The sequence below is a fragment of the Barbus barbus genome (assembly GCF_936440315.1).
Source record: "Barbus barbus genome assembly, chromosome: 22".
NCBI lineage: Eukaryota > Metazoa > Chordata > Actinopteri > Cypriniformes > Cyprinidae > Barbus > Barbus barbus.
In genome coordinates this window covers 22,839,634-22,866,908 of record NC_136750.1, presented here as the reverse complement: position 1 = coordinate 22,866,908, position 27,275 = coordinate 22,839,634, and the positions used below count along the sequence as shown (strand labels likewise).

Genomic DNA, 27,275 nt, shown 5'->3' with positions numbered 1-27,275 from the left:
CCATATATATGGATCTGATTATGTGAAGCAACCACCAAAATGTATTAGTTTACAAATCATACACTATGGTAAGAATTTTTTATGATCATAACATAGTATTGTGCAAGGAACTGCACAATCGTATTTATTAACTGTTAATCTGCACTTTAAATAATAATTAGTTTGAAAATGAATAAAAGTTGTCGGTGTTTTACTGCCACTAGTGTTCATTTCAGCTGGACATTGCAGTGAAATATTTGTAATAGGAAACTTTTTGCAGTTTTGTGAAACTAAAGGCACATTTTTTCAGCTGTTCTGCTCTTTTGGTTAATGTTAACCAATATCTAAATATTTAGCCATTGTGATAGAAAATGACAGTTGATTTGAAAAAAAAAAACTTTGCATTGGGATTTTAAGGGTGAACCTGACCTTCAGGCTCAAAAAAAAAAAAACTGGTGGCTAAAGTGGCTTCTGGTGGTGTTTTAAGAGAGAATTCCTCAGCACCCAATTTTCATTTAATTTCTGATGGATAAAATCATATCCCACTCCATATTTGTTCCTCACCCTGTTTCACTTGTACATGTATCACATTACAAATGTTAAATGGGTTGGAAAAGCAGTTTTATGTTGACTTTAACAAGAGATGAGACATTGAAATCTCTCATTCTATAGAAAGAAAGAAAGAAACACAGACAGACAGAAAGAAAAGTTTTTTCCAGTGTTCTGATTTGATTTATGAAGGACCGGGAAATGGAGCCACGGTGTCTGTAAACTGATCAGAGATCAGGGAAGTGAGATGATCGGGTTTAGCTCTCAAGTTCTTATCCAGGTGTGTCATTACAGGTAACCTGAGCAGCAGGGTAAGGGCTGCTGATGTAAATAGACTCAATTAATGTGGAAATAAAACTGCACGCACAGCAGAGACCACAGAAAGTCCCTCACTGTGAGAGGGACGGTCCCCTGTTAGTTTCACTGCTGGCTGCAGTTATGGCAATGTCATGTGTCCTTGTCAACTATATCATTTTTGATGTTGTCGACAAAAAGTGGACGCTTCTAGAGTTGCATGTGAGAGTTAACTGATAGGCAGATGGATTCATTCTATAGAACATGAGGTTTGTTTGAAATGCTGACGGAGCACTTTTGGTACAGGAAAGGCTCAAATGTGCTTCACCCTGCACAGATGATGAAGACCATGCTATTTTTGGCCCTCCTGTATAGGGATATCCGGTCTGCAGTTTTCTCTCTCACAAGCACACACACATGCACTAGACACACGCAGAGAGGTGGTGTGACTGAGGGAGTTCTACGTTCCTGGCTGTTCTCAAATTCCAATTTAAACTCAAATGGAGATTTGATGTCTGCATAAAGGGATAGGTCCACTCATCCCGTCCTCCAGCATTAATGTTTAATACGGAAACACCATGGAAAGCTTCATACTGCATATCTCTCTCTTCAAAAATCTCCAGCGCTACTACTGCCCCAAAGTCCAGATGACTGACATCTGCCGTCCCCCTGGAGAAATCTCATTTAACCTGCTTCTCTTGGCTGCCTTCAGGATTTGATTACAAATTTGAATGTTATGTAAATCATCCTGGATTAGGATTGCCATGACAAAACACAGCCTGGTTATGTCCAAACCAACATTTCCTGCTCCATCATACCTAGTCACAGTGCTTTATGCACAACGAAAATCACGTGTTTGGTTGTATTGACTCAATTGGTTGGGAAGGGAATTAATCAAACACCTGTTATTGGGATTGAGAAAGTCTCACAGCTCTATAGCTCATTCTTCAGCATGCTCTCTCCTTTCTTGGCAGGCGACCGATCTGCAGTAATCTAACTATTCACACATCTGCTTGAGGAGCAGTTTGGTTGATCTGAACATTCACTGGATCAAACGGATGTCAGTGGGACATACCACTGCCCATCAGCTGCTGAAGCTGTTCCCCGTCCCGTCTCCCAGCACGATTCTCTCATCAGTCTGACCCCATCTCGCTGTCCCTGGGGATTACAGTTTAATCCTCCAACTGATTTCTGTCCTTTTTCGCCTCATTCTCACTCTCAAACAGTCTCTTTCTCTCAAAAATGTTTTAGGTCCATCGCTTCAACCACTGTATCCTTGATGAAGCCACATGCTTGTGTGTATAAAGAGGGACAACACCACAAAAGGGTTTCATCTGGGAGACATCCAGGAATATTGTCCTGTGCCCTTTAACAAGGGGAGTCAACTAAGATACGACTGGTCTTCGGGACTGTGAATTCAAGAAATGGCAAATTCCAGAAAGCAAGTGATTAAAAGTTAAATGTTGCTCTCATTGTTAAAATAAATTCATAAATTAACTATAAGTCATACTTCATTGTTTAGAGGAAATTCGATGGAAGAAACATTTAACATTATAATTAAATCAAACTGTATCAAAAAAGTTTTTTTCTAAATTGTAATTAAAACAGATGTATTTCAAAACTTCATACAGTATAATCTTTCTACTTCAAAATGTTATGCGTAATTCAATGTGCTACTTGCAATTTCTTTGTAATTATTTATGAATAAAGTTAGATTAGCTAATATTTATTTTATTAGCAACTTCTGAGTGAAAATTGTGAAAATCCTACTATTTTTGTACAGTGTACAGAGTAATAAAAATGCACTGAAACTCAGTACAGTTTAATTATGTGGGCAAATAGATAAATGTGTATAACTGAAGGGGTACACATAAAATGAGACAGTGAGGAGGGGGTGGCAGTGCATATATGTGCAATCATTCATGGGTTTTATGTCTGCGGACCCTTGGCATCCAGTGATGGAGAGTGTGAGTGCACAATGCCAGCTGTCTCATTTATGCCACCAGGACCAGTGCAAACTGCTTAGTTATTTTAGCATTTCCTAGGCATGTGCAACCTAATGAGTACAGTATGCACATTTTGTACGTCTATTTGTAAGCTTGGACTCCATAATAGTGCTGCCAGGTAAACAGCATGTATGCAAATACTGAATCAAACAAACTGGGCTGTCCCGAGGTGTTTGCACTGTGTGCAATGCATAAATATAGCATTACGAATTCTACAGTTTGTGCAGCAAACACAGATACTAGATGCACTTACCTAATTGTCGTAATGGAACTATTGCGGTTGAAACACCTCACGAGACAAATTTCCTGTTGGGAAAGCAAAGAGTTTTGCCTTATGCTCTTCATATACAGTTAATAAATTCTTGAAACCGCCATTGTGACCACAAAAAGGGTTCAAATGGAAATTCAAGTGTCCATTGCGAGTGTAATAATTCATCACGCCTCAGTCGCTTTGACGCACAATGACGTGCACATCTCAAACTCCTTTAAAACAGGAGCAGGTAATAAAATAATCTGCTTTTTATAAGGTTTATTGTCGGGGTGCGAGCGGTACGTGACCAGGGTTTGCATGTAGAACATCCCTACGATGATTTAGACTTCGCTTTAAACTTACAGTGCCTCTCTCAAGACGCGAGAGGGGCGCGCAACCGACCGGGGTTCACGCACACACATTCGGTCGGATCTATGCAGTGATGGTGACTCTGAGCGCGCGGGACAGTGATCATGTGTCAGCGGAGAATATTTGCCTTCTGATCATTTTACCGCTCCTGACGTAGGCATTCCAGCAAGAACCGTTAATTAAATACTAAAGTGAGTTCGTTTAACCGGTTATGGAGCACTGTGGAGAGAAAATGTCTCTGCTGAAGAAAGTGAGGACCGGAGTCATGTCGAGGGGTGAGTTGGGAGTTTCTACTTTGATGCTCTTGTAGATTTCATTTAATTACTTATACAAATAATTAACCTATGTATTGTTATATTTATTGCGTGTTTATCAACTTTTAGACTGTCAGTTTCGCTTAGTTTTATTTTATGTTTGGTCTTCTAAATGCATTCAGAATGTTATTTGAACCGTTTTGTATAGCCTATTGTAGCTTATAATTGTATGTTATTTGATCATATTAGTTAAATTCAGCAGTATTTGAACCTATTATATTTTACTGTTTTATATTATGGTCTGTGAATGAGCCTGCTATTTTAATAAATGTTTAAGTACATATTTGTGATGCATGACAGTGATGGGATAGGGATAAGGAATGTAGTGATTCATTTGGTCAATTCTGATTCTTCTTAAACGATTCTGATTCCTGAACAGATCCACGAACGATTTTTTTGGTACTTTTGAGGAAGAAATATTTGGGGGGGGTGGGAATGCAATTTTGTGCTGATCTGGACTGTGTTGACAAATCATTTCATATTTCAACAGAACATGTCCATATAGAGCAAGTCAGAGATAAATTTAATACAGATTTTGCAAAATGTGTTAGATTTTTAAAAGACTTTTTAGCAGCGGCATAAATACAAAATTGTTCCTAAATGTAGGCTATTGAATAAAAATACTTGCATGACTAATTGATATTCAGTAGCCTAAGAGAGTTAGATGAATTCAGTAACTGCCCTGACTGATTCAAAAGGGTTTCTGACTCACCAAAATGAACTGGCTCTTTGTTCAGGAATAATATACTGTATAATATACTGAAATATTTGGGATCTAAAAGTTGCTTAGAAAAAGTTTGTCGGTATAAACAATTTAAATGGTTGTTAATGCTCTAAGCCAGTGGTCGGCAAAAGTGGCCCGCCAGCAAGAATATCTGGCCCGTGCTTGTAGATTATTTTGATAGCGGCTGGTTCTTAAATAGATCTGTCATGTCAGCAATAGTTACTCACAATCAGAGTATGTGAGCGGAGCGGAGCGCAAGTGAAGCGGTGTGATTTTGAATGGAGCGAGGAGCGGACTTTTTAAAAGTCGGAGCGTCGTGGTTTTCACTCGCTCCAAGAGCGCTCCATCACCGCTCCATCACGAGTACAATTCATGCCAACGACCCGTAATATAACTGCATATTTAGCAAGAATTCACATGTTAAACATATTTAGCTAGTTAAATAGAAACGGATCACTCAAATCAGAAAATATGTGAAGGCTATGATGACTGCAGTGGACATGAGCGGGAAGTTATATTTCTCAAGGAATTTATTTGTTCCTTCTGAATATTTTCAGCTGACAGCTCACTTTTTTTCTGAGAATTGTGTGATATAAACTCGCAATTGTGAGTTAAAAAGTTATAATCCTGAGATATAAACTCGCAATTCTGAGAACATAATAGTCCCCCCCTCCCCTCAAAACTGGACTTTAACAATTCTAACTTTATAACTCGCAATTGCGAGTTTATATCTCAGAATTCGGTAAAAAAAAAAAGTCAGAATTGTGAGTTAAAAAGTCGCAATAACTTTTTAAAATTTTTTATTCAGTGGCGGAAACGGGCTTCCATAGAACTGTGATATTTCAAACCTAGCCTACTGAAATACTTGAGGCGCGGAGCAGTGTTTCTGATATCAGTGAGCACGGAGTGGAGCGGGACAACGGAGGGGAAATTGTTGACGCTTCACTCCGCTCACATACTCTGATCGGACACCGCCACACAAATGTGGCTTTTTGTTAATGACTGTCGCAGGATTTTACACTGAGTAACAGCTCACTACCAGTTACAAAATACACTGTAACAGTCTGTCACAGGCAATTCTGGTTGCATTTTTCATCAATTAATATCTTAAATTATCCTTTAACTATGTTCTGGCCCGCCATCTAGTGGTGAAATTTTATTTTTGGCATGATGCCAGACTTACTTGCTGACCCCTGCTCTAAGCAATCATATGTCAGACATGAACAATATGACAATGTGTGTGTTTGTTTTTTTTTTGTTGTTTTTTGGAACCTCCTCTGAGTTAAAGTTACAGTACAATGATCTTTTAAATTGACTAAAGTCGATAAATCACTCAGACCTGCAGTGGATTTTAAATAAGCTTTTTAAAGGCAATAGGAGTGGCCCCTGACACTTCTTGCATGCTGTCTGTTGTTGTAAAAGTATGCCCATTATTTCACCATTGTTTAGACACATTTGCAATTATCATGCATTGTCTGCTTGGTTTACATCCCTCCTAATTTCCACTCTATTTTAACACCTGCTTATGTGTGATTATGAAGAATCTTGCTCCCCTCACTTTCTGCTCATCAGCCTGTACTGGAGAGAATGTTCTTGATAGAGTCACTGCCACTGGGCTGTTCAACACACTTCCATCAATTAACTTTCCAGTAAAGCAAGCCTCGCTCCCCACGGGAATACTCTTCTAGTAATAAAGAGTTTATCACTCTAGCTCCCACCCTAGCATAATGGAACATCTTGACAACAGCAAATTATTCAATCTCTATTAGTTGTGGCTTGTCTGGAGGTCTCTGCTAAGCCACCAGAAAATGTGCCAAATGACAGTGTCCTTCATTATTGAAATACTAAGAGCATATTATACAAGTTCCATGTCATTTTAACAAAGTTATGGTACTATTGCAAACTTTGTGGTTTTATAAAAACAACTGTTTAACCTCTTTGTCTTTTGTTGTCTTTTTGTCTCCAACAGTGTTCAAATGATGTGGGATGTTTGGGTCTTCACTGAACTGTGCATGAGATCCTATGGGATCTACCTTCGATTAAACACCTCGATTAAATTCCTCTTCAATGCCATCATGCCAATCATCAGCAATGCCAATCATGACTTCAGCAACCTCTCGGTCAGTGATGACAGCAGCTTGGACCACATTTTTACAGAGATCCCGGAAATTGAGACCACCAAGGGAGTGTATTTTCAGCGCGCTCAGTTCATTCGCCGACCGGAAGATCTGCTTTCGGTGGACCACGGTAGGCAGGCCCTCATCAATGTGGGGGGCAACCGTTACACCTTCCCTTGGAGTACGTTGGAGCAGTTCCCCCTGACGCGTTTAGGACGTCTCAAACCCTGCAGCAGTCCCGAGGAGATCGCTTGTGTTTGCGACGATTACGATGAGACATGCCGTGAATTTTTCTTTGACCGTAGCCCCAGTGCGTTCCGTGTAATCCTCAACTTCCTGGCAGCAGGAAAGCTACGTTTGTTACGTGAGATGTGTGCGCTCTCACTGCATGAGGAGCTCAACTATTGGGGCGTAGAGATGGCCTACATGGAACGCTGCTGCAAGCGCAAGATGTACACTCGCATTGAGGAGGTCGCCGAGCTCGAGCGGCGGGAGGAGGAGCAACGTCAACACAGAATGCAGCTGTGCCCTCCTGTCGAGGAGACACGTTACCAAAAGTTAATGAACCGTTTGAGGGACATGGTGGAGAATCCTCAGTCGGGTTTGCCGGGAAAGGTGTTCGCCTGTTTGTCTGTGTTGATGGTGGCGGTGACAGTGATCAGCCTGTGCATCAGCACCATGCCGGACCTCAGAGAGGAAGAAAATAGGGTGAGTGCATACAAAATGTCTCAGCCTAATCAATTGGATGGTTCACCCAAAAAATGAAAAGTCATTGTGTCATTCCAAACCAGTATGACTTTTTATTCCACCAAAGAAAGAAAGTCAGCTTTGGAACGACATGAGGGTGAGTAAGTGGATTTTAAAGGGATAGTTCACCCAATGAAAATTCTGACACAATTTACTCACCCTCATGTTGTTCCAAACCCTTAAGACTTTGGTTAAGCTTTAAAATGCAAACTAAGATATTTTAATGAAACTTGAGTGGTTTCAGTCTCCCTATTGAAAGTCCAAGTAACCAAGACTTAGAAGATCAAGATCAAATAACCACAACTTAGAAGATAATGCCATAAAGGTGTTATAAAATGAAATTTAATTTTGTGAAGAGATACGATTGCTTTATATCCCTGTTAAAAAAAAGAGAATATGCTGGTTAGGTTTGTTTTGAAGCATGGCTGCTGGTTTGAGCTGGTTTAAGCTGGTTCTTAGCTGGTCATGAGCTAGTTTAAGCTGGTCATGTGCTGGTCCTAAGCAGGAGCTAGTTGCTTAGGACCAGCATAAAGCAGCTCATGACTAGTTAAGAACCAGCTTAAACCAGTTCAAACCAGCAGTCATGCTTCAAAACATATTTTACCAGCATATGCTGTTCAACACGGATGATGAACAGATTTAATTTAAATGATGACAGAATTTTAATTTTTGGGCGATCTAACCCTTTCTATATGATCTTAAAGATTTCTATGCTCTCAAATGAATTGATCCTTTCACATCGAGCCAACACACTGAAAATCGAGTGATTTATATGTAAATTCAGGTGTAACAATTCTCTCTTTGGTACATTTTACTTCTGTTCAACTTCACCTTTGAGATCACTCAAGATGTAAGACGAAAAAGCCAGACACATGTTCAACTGTTAACGTAGACCCCCTTCTCCTCAGGTAGAATGTGAGCATGTCACAGGAGGTATGTTTCCGATCTTCAAGCAGACCTGTGCGTGCTGTTCATCGTGAGAAATAATGAATGCACCTCAGCAGGGCTCCCCAATGTCAGTAAATACCCAGAGAGTAATGAACTGGACCAGCAATGCCTCCACAATGTCAGCAAACATACACAGAGAATAATGAACCAGCTCCATAGAGACCTCTGGAATGTCAGCAGGCACACAGGGGGGTCCGCTTGAGAAGACTAGACCTTTTTGCTGTTAAATGACTTTGCATTTTTTGCATTTTAATCGCCCTTAGGTAGGCACCTCACACCGCCCAAAGTGGAAGTGGTAGACCTCTGGCTGTAGCTTTATTTGCCTGAAGTTTCACTCCACATGGATGTGCTTGTGTTTATGTAAAGGTAAGACTCTGGTGATGTCTAGGCAGTTACACCAGCATGTAGCGTCCAACAGGCAGAGTCCCACTGGAAGCAGCAGGACTGTCATATTTAATTCGCACTGCCGGGCTGTTTGTCAATGTCAGCCACACGGTAGAAAAGGAATGGCCTGAGCATGGAGTCATTCATCTCTGCTCATAAATGTGTGTGTGCACAGATAAGTGTGTGTGCATGTGTACATTGAGTGATAACAAGATGACCTCCTCTATCTCTCACAGCACTTTCAATTCTTTGTGTGTAGTCAAATGTGAAGATGTGCAGATTGATGTTCCACAGTTTTGTATGTTTACAAGCATAAAACTTTTCTGTGAAGTTGTATGCCTCTATAAATTATATACAACACAATTTTAGCTCAGAGCTCAATATCAGATGCGGAAAGACAAGGCAGCAAATCTCGAGTAAACAGGAAACACAAACAGAAGTGAGAAAGACTCGCAATGAGCTGATAGAGAAAAGCAGCAAATAAATTCAACAACCCACAGGCTTATCTCAACGCTTGACATCAGTGTGACCTAAACAGACCCCTGTAGCTTATGCAGCAAGTGTTTTAGCTCTAAATGAATCCATATGAAAGTACAGAGGCCTCAGAAAATATATGGACAATTGAGCAACCCATAAATATGTATGAATGGTATTGCATTAGATGACAACATATCAAACCAAGTGACAAGTACAAGTACACTTTTCTGAATGTTTCTTAAAACAAATTTTGATATACTGTTTAAAATAAAGACAAAAGGTATTTGAACACTTTCTAATAGACAACTGTTTATATTTAATGTGATGAACTACACCTGTGTGAACATGAGGGGAACTGACTTCATCCATACACTAAAAATCGTATAAAGGCTGAAAGTCATTGGCAGAGTAAATCAAAATTAGTTTTATAGTAAGGTCTAGCCTAATTTATACAATGCCATTCAGGCATTATGTATGATTCCTAAACTCCCTGGTGCAATTTCATTTGTGTTTGGTATTTTAATTGTGATATGAATAGATAAGAGATAAGAAACATGTATGGAGCACAATCTGAACTCATTTAAACAGACATCCTTGGGAATCGATCCAGAGAGGTTAACTATCTTGTGTGTTTGAGAGCAGGCTGTATTCTCGTAATCCCAAGCAGCTACTTTTTATTTATTGTTTAGATAACAATAAATACATTCTTGTGAGGTGATAAGAGGACTTTTATCTGGATTCATATGCCCTAATACCCGTTATCTTTGCAGAAGCTAGATAAGTTGGAAGCAGTACTACTAGAATGATATTATGGATTTGCATGGGTGTACCTTCTGCAGTTTTGTAACAATTAATTATATATTATATATAGCATTTTTAAACTAACCTTTATTCTACTGGTTGTACGGATAAAGCATCAGCCAGTCAAGAGAATCTGAGCATCCATGGGATCTGTTCTATGGATCTTTTACTTTTTCCCCTCTTGTCCTACAGTAGATTCACTCCAGCCCTGCTTTCTTAAATATTAATTTCAACCTTTGCTTTTCTTCTTTTGGTCCCCTTTTCTCTCTGCCCTCTTATCTTTTCTCTGCTTTTTCTCACCTTTACTCTTGTTTACGACTCTCTGCCCCTTCCTTCCCCCATGCTGTCTTCTGCTCTCTCTCCTTTTCTCCTCCCCTGGGCTGCAGGTGTAAATTTGGCTTTGTTTGAACTACAGCAGCAAGGACTCAGAGTTGAAGGTGTTTGTATGCCACGAGCATCCTGCAAACTCTCACTCAAGTGCTTGTGACGCATACACTTATTTACAGTATCCTGTAAAAGTGAAGCTTTATCACTGATCATATTAAGGATAAACATTTACGTAAATGAAAATTTTGGGGTGAATTCACTCAACCCCATGTCATACCAAACTTTATGACTTTTCCTTCTCTCTTCTGTGGAACAAAAAATAAGATATATAAGTCAGTCTTTGGACCCCATTGACTTTCATTCAAAAGTAGTTCAATGAAAGAAGTCAAACAGGTTTGAAATGACAGGAGGGAAAGTAAATATTGGTTATTAGCATTTAATAAATCCCTGAATAATTAGGATGGTTTTGAGTTGGGCATTTACAAAAGACTTGTTCTTGCGCTCAAAAATAACTAGATGGAGTAAAACAGGGAGGCACAGGAATTGTCTAACAAGCAAAATACAGCACACTGTCAGCATGCTATTTAAATCACTGGCGCTAAAAATATTAATCTTAAAATAAATTACTGCTGTCAAACGATTAATCGCATCCAAAATAAAAGTTTTTGTTTATATAATGTGCGTGCACTATGTATATTTATTATGTATATATAAATACACACACATACATGTATATATTTAGATTTGTTTTGCATGTATTTACATGTATATATTATATTCATATTATTTATATTATATATAAATATATTTAATATATAAACATAGCATATTTTTCTGAAATATATACATGCATGTGTGTGTGTTTATATATACATAATAAATATACACAGTACACACACTTATATTATGTAAACAAAAACTTTTATTTTGGATGCGATTAATCGTTTGACAGCACTAAAATAAATACATAATGAAATAATCTAATGAATTTTCTTGTAGTTGTAGGATTGACTATTGAGATGACTACTCCATATGAGCCAAAATTCCGGATTGATCTGCAAATAGCTGGTATTGGACTCCAGAAAAGAAATGGGCCTGTCCTGCCAAGACAATTATACCCTAATGCATGTTTGAATTGGCCTGAATTGAAAAATGTAGAGGAGAATAAGCGATTAAGTATGATGTCATGAACTCAAGTCTTTTTAATTTGGCTAAAAGTCTCCAGCCAATCCATCAAACAAAGAGTAGATTTGTGTTTGCTACAGAAAAGACAACATAATCAGTTTGATTTGATGGAAACCTTCTGAAAGAACTCACTTGACCTGGCATTGTACTTATCTCTACAGCATTCAGTATCTTTTATATTGCAGGTGTATTCACTTGATTACATGCATTAAGAGATAATGAACAGCCTTGTTTCTGAGCCACAAAGTTGAGCACATTATCTACATATGCTAGATGAAAGTGCTGAAAAAATGAACAGGTAAATGAATCATCGGTCCTGACTGTGCTGATGCACACACAGAGAGAGAATATTTAGAGCATTTTACAGCTCTGCATCACTTTCACGTCTGTGACATTCATGAAATATGAAGCTGGTCTTTGAACATTTAGCCAGTGCTGCAGTTCAAACCAAAGCTATAGTTTCATTTTCTTCTTGACCGATCATAGTCTCCACACACCCATCAATGACAAACTAGCTAAGGCTCTATATGTCCTTTTCATGCTATGTTGGACAGAGTATTACAGAGGGCCAGATGGTGTCGGTACAGGTGCAGGACATGAGTGGTTTTGGTGTTGAGTTGCAGTTTTGCATTTTTGCTTTATGATTTGCCAGAATGGGAGTTCCTGGAACAGGTTCTGATGCAGAGTTAGCAATGATCTCAGCTACCGTTCTTTGTCCTGGGTTCTTACAATAAGGCAGGAGAAGGTGAACAATCAACAGGGCAATCTGGACAATGTGCCGCAGGTTTCCTCTTGAGTTGGAAGATAGATCCCAAAACCAGCATGATGAGGACAAAGTGAGAGAATGGAAAGGAAACACTAGATGAAGATTGGGTGCACTTGTAAAAGTTTCCATTAATGCCATGATTTTAACCCATTTAAATTAATAAAGTTTACAACAAAGCAGTTCCACCAACTAATTGGAACTTGTAGGATTTTTTATTGTTGTTTTATTAACTTAGCATTTATTTAAAGTTCTAATACAGACCTGCATTATTAACATTGGTTTCCAAATGTGCACATTAGACAGTGATGATTTATTTCAGTGTCTCTTTGACATCATGCCCCCCACCCCATTGTTTACAATGATATTCAAAGGCCCAATGACTTTTCCAGTTGTGATTTTACTGGATTTTTATTATTCTTTTTTACTAAAAATTTTAACCCTATAAAACATTTTAGAGCTTGTCTTTACAATAAAATATACAGTATTTCACAGAAGTGAGTACACCCCACACATTTTTGTAAATATTTTATTATATCTTTTATATGTGACAACACTGAAGAAATAACACTTTGCTACAATGTAAAGTAGTGAGTGTACAGCTTGTATAACAGTGTACTTTTAAGATTTTATTAATTGACATTACTTTTCCAGGTTTAAGAACCACACTTTTAAAATTGGGTTTTTAAGACCATGGGAGTCATCTTTAGGCTCCCTGGAAGTTTTCTGAGGCCCCTTAGTGGGCCCCGAGCCTAGTCGAGTGGGCCCCGAGTCCTATCTGAGAACCACTGGTTTATTCTAAACCACATATGACTGACAGAAATAGGAAAAAGTTCAGTAAGTCATTGATAGAAAATATTTAAGGTGTTCACAAGAAATGGTTGTGCTGTATGTATATGTGCAATATTGAGAAAAACGTAGTACTTTTTAAAATAATTAAATATGTATTGTCTATATATTATTTCACAGGACCTGTTCTTTCTGTTGCATTGCAATCAGTTCACAATACAATCTAAATTTGGTTTGCTGTTGGGCAGGAAATTCAGCAGTGGAATAATGGTTAAGTGGGTTGGGAGGGTCGATTACTAATTCCATAGCTTTGAGAGAGTTGAGTTTTAGTTGTTCCATTTTACAAGAATGCAGACTACCTTTCTACTGCAAATGGACTGACATTTTTGTGGTTCTACATGCTTTCATTATGGTACATTTCATTTCGGTGTTCCAATATTGATGCAGGAGAAATTGGGAGGTGATTGCCCTCACATGCAGGTTCCAGAATAGCTTTTTATATAACACTCAACAACAGGAGTTTCCAAGTCACAAAGTGCCAGTGTAGGTCAAAAGTGTTATTGCACCAGAATCGCCTTTGTTAAAGCTGGAACTGAGGTCCTGAACGAATTGAACTCCATAAATGAGCAGCATGACTTGAAAGAAAATGTTCCGAACGGGAGCTGTTCTTATGCCTGCCTGCTGTTTACCATTCTGAGCACCAACATCTTTCAATTCCAAGGTTACAGGGTTCAAAAAAGATACTCTGGAGTGTCTCACAGGTGTACGTATAAACAAACACACATGTGGCTGCTCGTATACAGTAGTGCTTGTCTTCGCTGGTGATATAGTGAAGTGTTTACAAGCTCAGAGTAAGCAGAAGGTTCCTGGTTTTAATCACCAGAGTTAGATTGGCAAGTCATTCAAATCCAGGTTGCTACAAGAGGCCCAGACTGTATCACCATTCAGAAAATGTAGTGTTTCATTTTGCTTTTTTTAAATAAATAATTTAATGGGCTACTTGCTTTAAATTTAATACAATAGAAGAGAAGTCACAGGAAATGAGAGTGAGAAGATGCATGGTGTGGTGCTGTAAGGCCATTAATGTATGTGGGCACGTCTGATCATTTTTCCTCTTGTGCTGCATACTCATTTTTGATTCAGCAGATGCAGAGATAGTAAATGGTGTAAATAGTGCCATCCATCAGAAGATTCGTTCCACAAGTAGCTTCATCCCAGAGTTAAAGATGCATTTTTAATGCCCACCTGCTTGTTATCTTCCCCTATAATTTTCTTGAATTAAATTTGCAAGATGTACACAACTCATCTTGTGCAGGTCACACTTTGTGGGTTCTTTTCTCTCTTACTATATTCTTATGCATAGAAATACAATACACACACTTTTTTTTTTTACAAAAACAATCACATTTTTTAACTTTTCCACATTGTTTTAATGAGTCATGAGGCAATAAGAACATGTTTGTGATGCTTTTAAAAATAAATTGATGCCTCGACTTCATTAAGTTTAGCAGGAACACTGTAAACTGCAGTGTTTAAGTCATTTCACAGTTGTTTAATTGAACTGACTGGATCTCTCCAGGACATCACTGTTTTAAGTGTGTATTTTGCTGTATGCTTTAGGTAACTGTCCTGTTTGAAGATTAATCACCCTTGAAGTCTCAGTGCTGTGGAGGACTGTAACATGTTTTCTCCAAGGACTTTCTTGTTTTAGCATTATCCATTGTTCTTTGTGTCTCTCTGAGTTTTTTCCCCTGCTGTGGAGAAGCATTATGCAGCCATCACTATGCTTCACTCAAAGGCCTGAATAGCAGCCTATGCAAGTCCATGAATGCAGCCTCTTCTATGTATGCTCAATTTTGTGTTGTTGTATGAAAATGCATTCACAGAGTTGCCACAAGGGCAACATTAGCATATAACATTTTTCATTTACTATCAGTTTTCTCTTTCAGGTCATTGCCTCATAATGTAAATTTAAATGGCAAGAGGAGGTGAAATCCACTGATTTCTATTTCTGGAAAGTAGCGTTTAAACTACTTGGCTGCTATAATGCTTCAGTGAAACAATCAGTACTTGGATTTGCCATTGTTCATTAGGGTCAAAGCATTTGATTTTTTAGAGACATTCAAGAGTTTTTAGGGTCTAATATTGCGGGAGCATTGGTTTCAGATTTGCATGTCCATAATCGTCATGTGGGGCTGGTAAATCTGTTGGTGGTTGGCAGGGCTGGAATTGAGGGGGGATGCAGGGGGATGGCATCCCCCTGTTTGAAAAAAATGACAAAAAGCATCCCCTCTGTAAAATCACCATCCCCTTTGGATTAATAATGTGTATTATGTAGAACTAAGCATGAAAATGAAATGTTTAAATTCTCTGCTTATGATAATTCACGAATAACAGTGATTGGCCAATCAGTATCCGGTACTGTAACAAGCTGCATACAAGCAGAAGCAAGTTTTCGTCATTTTTCGCGCGAAATGGTTCAAGCGCAAATTTTCAAGTTCTTTAAAAAGAAGACAACAGAAAAGGTATAATTTTTCCTTGATTAGAATTTAAAGACATTCCACTAATATAATGTTATTGTGCTGTATGTGTAACTGTGAGGCACTTCGAGACGATAGGAGACCTGACATTATCAAAAACCAATTTATTTGGCAAAAACCAAATAAAAACACGTCTTGAGAGTCCAAAAGAATTCACTGCGCGATTAAGCCTAATAGAATACAGTTAAAATAACCTTAGAATTCAAGCAATTAAAGAAAAAATATCCATGTATGAGTTTTTATATTCATTGCACAAGCAATGTACTTTTCTGAATGTCACTACATGTGCGGGAGCACAAATGTACATAGCAACACGGTGTGTCATTTCTTGAATGAATACATTTTTGAACAATCAACCAAGCCAGTGATTCAAAGGTCCATTCAGATGAGAAGGACACTTGTTTCATTTCTAATTGAATCAGCAGTTTTGAACGAATCGTTTGATTTGAACAATTCAATAAATAATTTATTAAAACCAGGACTAGCTGCCACCTACTGGCGGTTTTATTGTCATAATTTTTTATCCATGACAGGCCTAAACCAGCCAAGGTTTCAAAACACATTTAGCAAAATACCAAAATTCCTCCATTTCACGCCCCAGAAGGAAAAAAGCTTATAAATAATAGTTCATTTAATAAGGCTAATTTTTCATTAAATAAAAACCTTTTTAAAAATTAGACAAATTTTGTAATCATTATGTAAAATTAGCTACAGGAAAATGTTGACACAACTTTCATTTTTGGGTGAAATATCCATTTAAGCATTGTTTCCAACAAGCACCCATTTCCTTCCTGTTTCTCTTTACAGACTAGCAGGATGAATAAATCTATCTGTTGACCTCTTGGTTATTTTTCCACAGAGATGTTTATGGGCTGGCTGTTAGGTATCCATGTCTGTTCAATGTCTCCTGGGTCCTGACTAAAAGCTAGAGAAACTACTCTGAAAGGGAAGGAGAGGATGTTACAGTGCCATTTACACTTAGGGCAGAAACATACTCGAATGCATGGCCAACAGCGGAAGCAGTCTGTCCCGTTGTACATACTTTGCCTGCATTGTTACTTTAATGGTAACAAGTAGATACCTCCAACAGGTAGCTAGCAATAAACATGTCACTTTGGTGTGAAAGTCAGTGTTTTATATGTGGCCAGCTGCATTTTTTTTCTTTCAGCTGCAGCCGAGCAAAATTAATTGAGTGAGGGAATGAGCGAAGACATTTATTAAAGTTATAATGGTTGCTACAACTCTGATTTCTGCAGTCTGGTGCAGATAAGCTCTGGCAGATGGAGACCACAAAACTGCTGGTGCAGGACTACGGTTTTAAACCTTGCTTGACAGGATTTGCAGTAACCTGCCATAAAGGACAGATCAAATGGACCAAGTGCAGTGTCCGTCTCTGGGGACAGGGGAAGGAGGACACTGAAGAGACTGCAATGAGAGCAATGCAGTTAGATGAAAGGTGTGGGTGGGTGACCAATGCCTCCAAAGGTCATGTGGGTGCAGTCACAGGTATTTGCAAGCAGATCTGTTTTTGTGTCAGATATATATATACTCTTCGCAGCCTTTCTCTACACACACAGCTTATCACAATCAAGTTCAGTGGGAACTGAGACACACATTGAGTGTGAAAGGCACTCAAAACCAGAATCGCAGACTCCAATCATAAAAATGGAATTTAGAGTGTAATGAGGAATGTAACAGAATTTGGTCAATTTTGATTAATAAATTTACACAATTTACTTTTTATAGCAAATTGTGATATGGACTAGTGACTGTGAATATTAAATTGAAAAAAAAAATATATATATTATATACAAAATATCTACATGGCTCACCACAATTTTGTCTACGACTACTCTCCTGGTGTTTTCACTCACGTGACCATCATCTCCAACATGTCACAAGCATGTCACCGTTACATTTCATTAAAAACTTTCATCAGATACACACAGAAACTGAATGGTCTTCACTGCTACCCGCCAAAATAAAAGTTTGTTTTTATTTGAAGAAATTATGATGCAAATATGTTATATATTAGAATGTTATATATTATATTCTCAAAAAAAATATATATATTTATACAGTTTGAGTTTATTAGAGCATAGTTTTTAATGAATATCACAGTAAACCTCCATTATGCAGCAATTTGTTTGCCAGAAATTGTTCAAATTTAATTGTAAAAGATTAATTAAATTGTTTGACAAATAATGACAAATTATAATTTGTTTCTTAATCATTCATTTGATTACTAACATTTTTGATAATGAATTTGTATTAAAGTTTAACACAGAATCCAGAAAAATGGAAACAGACAAAAAAATAAATAATATAAAACCCTTCATATGACGCTGTTATTTTAAAAATGTTATTATTATTGTTAAATTGTTAGTTTTATTAAATTAATTGATTAGACATCCTTTTTCATGATTCAATTTTAGTTAAACTATTAAAACGGAATCCAGAAAAAAATAAAACGAGGGAAAGAATTTGGGAAAAATGAAACAGATTTCATAATGCCTACCAACTCGATCTCTCTTCTTCCATCCCTTCATTACTCTCCATTATAGGAGCATAAGGTGAGGAGAAGAGAACGAGTGGTTCTAGGTTAAAATACGGAGTGCTTAGCAAGCGGGAGATGGAGAGGCAGGTGTTTAAGATTCTGAGATCGTCTCACTGTGTACTTTCACTAGTGCAAGCTGAGCCGCACCATCCCACTCTGCGCTTTATACTTCAGGTTTCTGGGGTGGGATGGATAGAGACAGAAGAGGGAGAAATGTCTTGCTATTTGACAAATTATTATGCAGAAGGAAAAATTGAGTGGGGTGCATTTTGGAGGATTACACAGATTTAAGCATCAACTGGATGTGCGTGTGTTGTTAGAAAGACTTGAAAAATAAGAAGTTAAGGTGATGTAAATCTCGAAAGCAAAGTCGTTTCCGACACAGAGCAAGCTTTGCATTTTGATTAAAGATTATGAGGACAAACATTTTTCTTTGAAGTAACATGTACTGATGCACAATAAGATCAGTGACATGTATTAAGAAAATAGGTTTAGTTTTTAACTTCATATTGACTTCATTATCTCAGCTGTTTCTCCCAGACAGCAGTCTGATTAAATGAAGAGCAAAAAATTATTTATGACCTGCTGTACCTGAAAACTTAAAGCACTGTTTATTTCATTTATATTCTTTTTAGATTTTAATTGTCCTTATTGTTATTTTTTTGCATCTTTGTTTTCATTTTTAATAATAACTAAGATCAAATAATATATATATATATATATATATATAACTATCATGAAATATATTGAAAAGAATTGTGTAATAAGATTTTGGTCATAACGCCCATAACCAAGAACCCTTTTCAGTCCTGGAAAACCTAGAAATAACAAGAAATTTCAAAAAGCATGAAATCTTGAAAGGTCACTGAAAAGTCATAGACATTTCTCTACTGAATATATTTTTTCCTAGTTTTGAACTCACAAAAGACTGGGCTAGGAGAAAGTGTTTTCAATAGAGAAATCTCACACTTCACCCGTAAGTCTCCTGACCTATAATTTTATTTTCTCTATGAATGTATATGTGTGTGTGTTTGTGTGTATGTATGTGTGTTTGTATTTTCTAGGGAGTAAAATGGAGGTTGGTTGCCAGAAAGACCCAGACGCGAGTATATCTGATCATCTGTCATGTTCCTGTCTGTCTCTGCTCTGTGACTGTATTAGTGCACAGCAGACGGGTGAGGGTTTCTGGGTTACCGCGATGTAGAACACAGAGATCTTTCAATGTACCAATCACTCCATCTCTGTCTCTGCATCTCTCTCAATCCCTGGCAATGACCTCAAGGTCATTTTGGCATACGCCTTCATCAGCACACACAACCTGGTAAATACCCAACATGACAGATTGAGCACACTGTTACAGATTTTTTGCTTACTTTATCCTTTATGTCTTTGAAACAACGTTCAATCAGAATATTGAATAGAGAGCAGCCGGGGGAAGTGAGAGAAAATCAGCGATTTAAATAAAAGCAATATGCTGACCTCGACAATTTCCTGCCTGTGGTCTTTTTCTAGGAGCTCAGAATGACGTGGCATTATTGACTCTGCGCCAGGAAATGTTCGACAACAATTATTTTGGCAAGAGAAAGTGAAAAAGAGTGAGACGGGATGAATAATGGCCTTATATTATGGAAGAGAGGTATGGAAAGAGAGACTGGTTTGGGCTCATGTCTGATGTGTTAGAGCAGGAAGACACGAGCAGCAGCGGTGCGGTGGACAAGACTTAATCACATTACATCACACTATACAGCTACTGTCCAGCAGCATGTTAAGAATCCATTTACCCCGGTTTTGTTGATTTTATGTTTTTTGGGCATCAGTCATTTCTCTTGCCTGTAAAAAAAAAAAAAGTCCTCAGCCTCATGTTTTATCACTTGTTTGACAAAGTCACAAGCTCGAAAACATCAGAGACAGGACATCAGTCTTAGAGCTTTCTGTAAGCTTTGTGATATCTGCTTTCCTCCTAGCCTCACTTCAATCTCTCTCTCTCTGTCTCTGTGCTTAAGTGCTTAAAATGATCTGTAATTTCCATGTGCAGATGTATACATACACACACATGCTGTAAATACACTACTGTTTAATAGTTTGGGGTAGGTAAGTTTGTTTACATGTTTTTAAAGGGGTTATGAACTGCCTTTGTTTTTTGTTTTGTACTGTTCTCCGAGGTCCACTTGTAATGTTATTTTTTCACTTGTAATGTAAGATTTTTACATCAGAAAAACATAATAATTTAGAAGTAAAAAGCTATTTTCTGTCCTGTTTTTAACCCCCTTTATCAGAACGCTCTGTTTGAATAGGCGAGGCAGATTGCAGACTGAAGTAAACGGTCACTGCTATGATTGGCTAGTTGTATATATTTGACAGCATACATTACTCATAGATAAACACTGCTATAATTTAGGTCAAAAATGCATAAATAACTCATGCATATCAAATAATCTGTACGAAGAGACAAAGCAATAGTGACCACATAATAAAAACAGTTACTCACAGTTGTATTGCGACATTACTGATGGAACTAATATAGTCAGCACATCATCATATTTTAGTTTCAATCTTTTTGAAAATCCTGTGTCGAATTGTGTCTCTGTGGTAAAATGAAGTGAAGAAAGGACCGAATTCTCACTGATGTCTAGATCTTCATTAAAAATAAAGTTCATTCACTCTTTCCTAACGTTGGGATCAGAAGGCAATGCAAACACTGTTTTTCCACAACTTGGCACTGCACAGCATCTTGATGTCTTCAGAGCCATCTTTATCGCTTGGTTTCTGCGTAGACCTGTGCGTTTGCCTCTCTCGTAAACACTACATGAACAAATCGGTGGACCTTCGATATAAGCTGTTTTTAGACAAAGGTTTGAGTTCTAAAACTTACAGGATGTTTCTCAGTTCATGACCCCTATAAGATGTTTTTGAAAGGTGTCTATGAATCTCTATTAGATTGAGATCTGGTGACTGTGGAGGCCATTTGAGTAAAGTGAACTCATTGTCATGTTCAAGAAACCAGTCTGAAATGATTTGAGCTTTGTGACATGTTGCATTATCTTGCTGGAAGTAGCCATCAGAAGATGGGTACACTGTAGTCATAAAGGGATGGACGTGGTCAGCAACAATACTCAGGTAGGCTGTGGCGTTTAAACGATGCTCAGTTGGTACTAAGGGGCCCAAAGTGTGCCAAGAAAATATCCCCCACACCATTACACCACCACCAGCAGCCTGAACCGTTGAGACGAGGCAGGATGGATCCATGCTTTCATGTTCTTTACACCAAATTCTGACCCTACCATCTGAACATCGCAGCAGAAATCGAGACTCATCAGACTAGGCAACGTTTTTCCAATCTTCTATTGTCCAATTTTGGTGAGCCTGTGAGAATTGTAGCCTCTGTTTCCTGTTCTTAGCTGACGGGAGCGGCACCCGGTGTGGTCTTCTGCTGCTGTAGCCCACCTGCTTCAGGATTGTGCGTTCAGAGATGGTATTCTGAGTTATTTGAGTTACCGTTGCCTTTCTATCATCTCTAACCAATCTGCCCATTCTCCTCTGACCTCTGACATCAACAAGGCATTTTCGTCCACACAACTGCCGCTCACTGGATATTATCTCTTTTTCGGACCATTCTCTGTAAACCCTAGAGATGGTTGTGCGTGAAAATCCCAGTAAATCAGCAGTTTTTGAAATACTCAGACCAGCCCTTCTGGAACCAACAACCATTCCACGTTCAAAGTCACTTAAATCCCCTTTCTTCCCCATTCTGATGCTCGGTTGAACTTCAACAAGTCGTCTTCACCACATCTATAGATGCCTAAATGCATTGAGTTGCTGCCATGTGATTGGCTGATTAGCAATTTGTGTTACCAAGCAATTGAACAGGTGTACCTAATAAAGTGGCCGGTGAGTGTACGTATATATATATATATATATATATATATATATATATATATATATATATATATATATATATATATATATATATATACCCTTTGTGAACTTTTGCTAACAAGTTGCTCTGTTGTTGCCGTTTAATGAATCAGTTGGTGAATTTGAATCAGTTTGGATGACTCACAGTAGGTTTTTATGTCTGTGCTCTGTGCCACCTACTGGAAAATATCCTGTGGAAAACTGGGTTGTGCCCATGTATCAATTTCTTTACAAAATTACATTGTAATATAGGAAATTAGATTTGTTTTTATTTTTTTTTTATTTTACTTTTTGTTTTGTTAGAATAAAAAGTGGACAAATACTATAAAGACATTTGGAAAAGAATTCTAGGATGTACCTCATGGTTTGAAATTTGACGAATTTGATAAATATGAAAGATGATATTTGATTTAAAAACTTAACATATTCTGACATTTCGTCTTCAGTTCCTTCTCTATAGCATTTAATATTCAATTATTCAGTTGCACTGAGTAATACAGGATTTGCCTAAGGCCCAATAGGGCTCTAAAATCTGAAATTGTAGAACCCTAGTTGCAAGTGTTTTCCACAATTTAATTTGATTCTTTCTATAAAAGCTTGAATATTAGATCTTGAAAGTAATATACTTAATGGTTTCCAGTATGCCTTCTGCTATATATGCCATATTTATGCATTTAGGGCTAGATTCCTGCTGCGGTTTCATTCCTCATGAATAATATTTTTTGATGAATATCTGATGCATTTCCATGAAAATATAAAAAGTAAACAAGTTTGGAGGACCGAGTTCAAATTCGAATTTTTGGAAACAGCTGACCCCAGGGGTTTGTTTCCTGTGTGTTTACGTGTATAAAGCAGGATCCACACTATAACAAGCTTTGAGTTCTGTACATGTATTTGGTGTCGTTTATCAGATCCTCTAGTAGTGTACAGTCAGATGAAAGAATCTGTGTGTGTAGCACTCTTTCAATTATTCAACTCTCTGTCCAACCCCTCATCTCTTCCTGACATCCCCATTCCCGGGTCCTCATATCTCATTCACTAAGCAGCTCACAGATCGGATTATCCCGACTGCATTTCGTTTTCAATACATCCATTTATACATTCTCAGACCCTCCCTCTAGATTCAAACAGCCTGCCAGGCCACCTAACATTCAATCAGAGACTCGTACTGGAAAGATGTCAGTTCGTATAACCTGTTTAGTGCTAACAAAGACTGCAATGTCCTGGCAAGACTAGGATAGTAGTTCTGTGTTTGGTTGTTTATGTCTCAGTTTTGCTCTGGGACTGTGGCAGTTTAGTTGAGCCAAACCTATTCCAACCATCCTATTGATTTTAATTTGTCATTATACTCTGCTATTCACCCAGAATGCATCTGAATCCCATATGCAAGTGCTGCTATTCAAGGCTGAATGGTTTGGTCACAAAATCATGCTCTGATTGCGCTTTTAATTGCTAAGGCAAGTCACTTTAGTTGAATACTTTAAAAAGTTTCAGATATCACAATACATTCCCCTAAATATTTAACTTCTCATCCTTCTGTTGCTTAGATTGTAAGGCTAAAAGCACAGAAAACTTTCAATTTCATTTTGATTGTTCGTGCAGCCCTATTGCCTATGTATGCTGATCTCAGAAGCCCCAATGTTTTCATGGTAAGCTGCTCATCAGCTCTGTAGGTGATTTCTAAAATGTATACAGGCTGTATAGATGCTGGGGCTGTAGTTGATTGGTTTTGGGCACAAAGGAGGGGGAATGTCATTGACATAGTGGCAGCGCAGAGATAAGGTCACCCTAAGTGCATTAGCACTGAGAAATTGACAGTCAACCTGACGAGTTGCAAATTGTTATCCTTCTTTAACATGCATAATGTCTGTAGCTGCAGTCACAACCACTTCACCCCACCACAGGGAGATGAGGAGCAAAAGTCAGAGAAATTAGATGAAAAGAAGGTGTTGGAGTAGAAGTAGGGAATGAGAATGACTGAGAACTGGGGAGAGTGACAGAACGGGAGTGAGAGGGAAAGGGGACAGTGTACGAAGGATAAATTGTGTGCTGAGCATATAAAATTGCTGAATTTACAGCAATGAATCACCTCAGAGCTGCTGCAGTTTGATCAGATGTAAGTGTGGCAGAGTGAGCTTCTTGGGAAGGCACAGTGTTTGAGGAAACCTGTCTGCACTATTTCAGGTTTTACTAAGGCGTTGTTTAATTCTTGATCCTGATTATTTTAAAGTCATCATGAGTTTCTGCATTGCTATGTAGTAGTTCACAGTTTGTACTTACAACAAGAGATTTACAGGTTGTTTTGATTATTTTTAAGTGTCCAATAACCAAAAGGCAGATTTTAAATGGTTTTATTTCTGATTTTGAAGCAATAAATAAGCATTAGAGTACAACAATAAAAAATACATTGTTGGAGGATGCCAATGCTCAGACAACATACAGAATTAGCAAATTTTGCCATAAGTCAAACATATTAAGGTTCTGCAATATATAAATATATTGTGGAAACTTAAATTCCTGTAGAGCTGCTTTGCAACGATTTGTATCGTAAAAAGCACTATACAAATAAACTTGAATTGAATTGAATAAAAAATACATGCATTAGATATACCCTATTTTATTATCCTATTATACTGTATAGGCCTATATTCCTCGTTTTTTCGCTGTTAAATGTTATGCTTAAAATAGCTTTCCACAGGAAGCGGAAAAGTTTCAATTTCAGTAAAAAAAACATAGTCAAACTTAGTATTGATCTCTACTAAAACAATGTCTTGAGGTAAACTCATTATGAAGACATGTACAGTACATGTGCTACACACAAATTCCACCATCAATTATTCCTTACATTCGTTCTCTGAGGCTGTTTCTTTGATCGTAGATCAAACCATACTGTTCTGAACATTTGCTGAAATGTAATCTTTTTTCTTTGACTTTGTGTTTATAAATGACACATACCTGCATCACTGTGAACAGTCAGCTGACCTTAAAGTACCTGTGAGTGAGCATGTACAGAAACAATAACGTCACACGTTTTACCAGCGTATATGCACATAACAAAACCATTACATCTGCAAGGGCCTTCAAGTAGCTGCAAATTGAACAGCTAATTTGCTAACATGGCATGACTGTTATACATTCCCTCGAGTTTTGCTTGAACTAATGCATCTCACCAAATATTAATTAAATCTGCTATCTCAGCATCTTTCCACTGATTCTGCTTGCTCCTCCTTCGGTTTCAAGATCTTAGCAAGGCGCTTACTGGCGCTGAATGATAACGACTTTACAAAACGGTGTGACGATACTGTATGTATCCACGTTAACAGAAAGTGTGATTTTAGATCTGGCTGCATCAGATATGTGTAGTTTCAATGATCACATCTACAGGCATGTCACATGAAAAGAAAATCAAATTTGGGTCACTTCCAGCATAGGGGGTTTAATTCAGACATTTCAAGGTCAAAGTGGTCTGGTTTGTCTTTTCTGTTAGCCCTCCTTCCACCACCGCCTCAATTTGACCTCTGACTCTGGCTAATTAACTGATAAAGCTTGACTTATTGGTTAGTGTGACTTGAATATTAAAGTAAACTGAGTTTTTCTGGAAAATGTAGTGGCTATCTGCCCTCTCCTTAGCTTATTTATTTTCCTTCCCCTTTTTTTGTATTACTGACCAACGTTTTACTCTCTGACATATTTTAAACCTCCCTTTCGCAAACGTTTTTCTACTTTAACTTCTAATATGCTTAGCCTAATGCATTGATTTTAAATTTAGATGCAAAGTGTTTTACTGAAAATAATTGAATTGAGAATTAAATTAGTTTCTCACTCTCTCTCCCTCCGCAGGGTGTGTGTTCCCAGAAATGCTACCACATGTTCATCGTCGAGACGATTTGTGTGGCCTGGTTCTCCCTAGAGTTTCTGCTACGGTTCATGCAGGCACGCAGCAAACTGGAGTTCCTCCGAGGACCCTTGAACATCATCGACGCCATGGCCATCCTTCCCTACTATGTGTCTCTGGTAGTGGATGAGAGCCCCACCAATGAACATGAGCGACCCTCTGGAGGTAAGGGCTACCTGGACAAGCTCGGATTGGTACTGCGTATCCTGCGTGCCCTTCGGATCCTGTACGTGATGCGGCTGGCCCGCCACTCTCTGGGCTTGCAGACCCTGGGGATGACGGTGCGGCGGAGCACGCGCGAGTTCGGCCTGCTGCTGCTCTTTCTCTGCGTAGCCGTGACGCTCTTTTCACCTCTGGTGCACCTGGCGGAAAGCGAGCTGACCGGAACACAGGATTTCAGCAGCATTCCCGCCTCTTACTGGTGGGCGATCATCTCCATGACTACAGTGGGTTATGGGGATATGGTACCTAGAAGCATACCTGGTCAGGTGGTGGCACTCAGCAGCATCCTGAGTGGGATCCTAATCATGGCCTTCCCAGCCACTTCCATCTTCCACATGTTTTCCCGCTCCTACCAAGAGCTGAAACAGGAGCACGACAGGCTCTTTAAAGAGGAGTGTGCGGCAGCCGCAGCCGCTGCCACAGGACCCGATGAAGAGCAGGATGGAGGATGGGTGGCTTTTCCTCCTCCCAGACTAGTTCTTACTCCAGACACAGAGACAACTGGCTCCCTTGAAGACCTTTCTCTTCTGGGGAATGGTGGAGAGACTTCCGGGAATAACAAGTACCCGTTACCAGCTGGAGCCTTTTAGGAGATGCACACACATTGTACTCTTCTCTAGATCAAACCTGTTCTTCCATGCCCTCATAATGAACCCTCTTGCAGTGAACAGGGTTAAGTTAAAGGGCCTTGAAGCTATTTTGTCTTCCATCAGCCACAAGCTGATCATGTCTCATTAAAGTACTAATTCCTTCATATTCATACTTTGGACTTGTCAGATTTAGCACTCCATGAAAATCCATGCAATAGAAGTAAAAAATAAAGCTAGATAGCTTAACTTTAAAGCCTTGTTCCACACAGTTAGACATACAGCAGAGAAATTTAGATTCCTCAAATTAATCCAAAGATGTGCTTTTTTTTGTTGACTGTTTCAGGTTCAAGAATTGCTCTTCCAGAGAACATGCACTTGAAATGTTCTGCACCAGTTTGGGACAGACATGCTCTTGTATAGCTCCAAATAAAAACAGCAGTAAGCTCAATGTCCTGTCCTGTTATTTAAGGTTCATAGAAGGATTTCCTAATCCTCTTCTTTGAAACACTCAATCATTAGACACAGTAACCCTG

At 38.4% G+C, this 27,275-nt stretch overlaps 1 protein-coding gene across 1 annotated transcript; it reads left to right on the top strand.

Moving 5' to 3' along the window:
• The first annotated feature begins 3,030 nt into the window (after nt 1-3,030).
• LOC306888328 (voltage-gated potassium channel regulatory subunit KCNG4-like) lies at nt 3,031-27,188 on the top strand. The gene is made up of 3 exons (XM_079446544.1): nt 3,031-3,722; nt 6,455-7,310; nt 25,876-27,188. Exons 2-3 carry the CDS (start codon nt 6,462-6,464, stop codon nt 26,740-26,742), a joined length of 1,716 nt encoding a protein of 571 aa, XP_079302670.1. The 5' UTR covers nt 3,031-3,722; nt 6,455-6,461; the 3' UTR covers nt 26,743-27,188.
• Nucleotides 27,189-27,275: the final 87 nt, after the last annotated feature.

Excerpts from the sequence above, each read along its gene's own strand:
- LOC306888328 (XM_079446544.1), top strand. The coding sequence starts at position 6,462 with ATGATGTGGGATGTTTGGGTCTTCACTGAACTGTGCATGAGATCCTAT. Across the intron at positions 7,311-25,875 it reads TCAGAGAGGAAGAAAATAGG|GGTGTGTGTTCCCAGAAATG; the intron begins GTGAGTGCATAC and ends CTCCCTCCGCAG.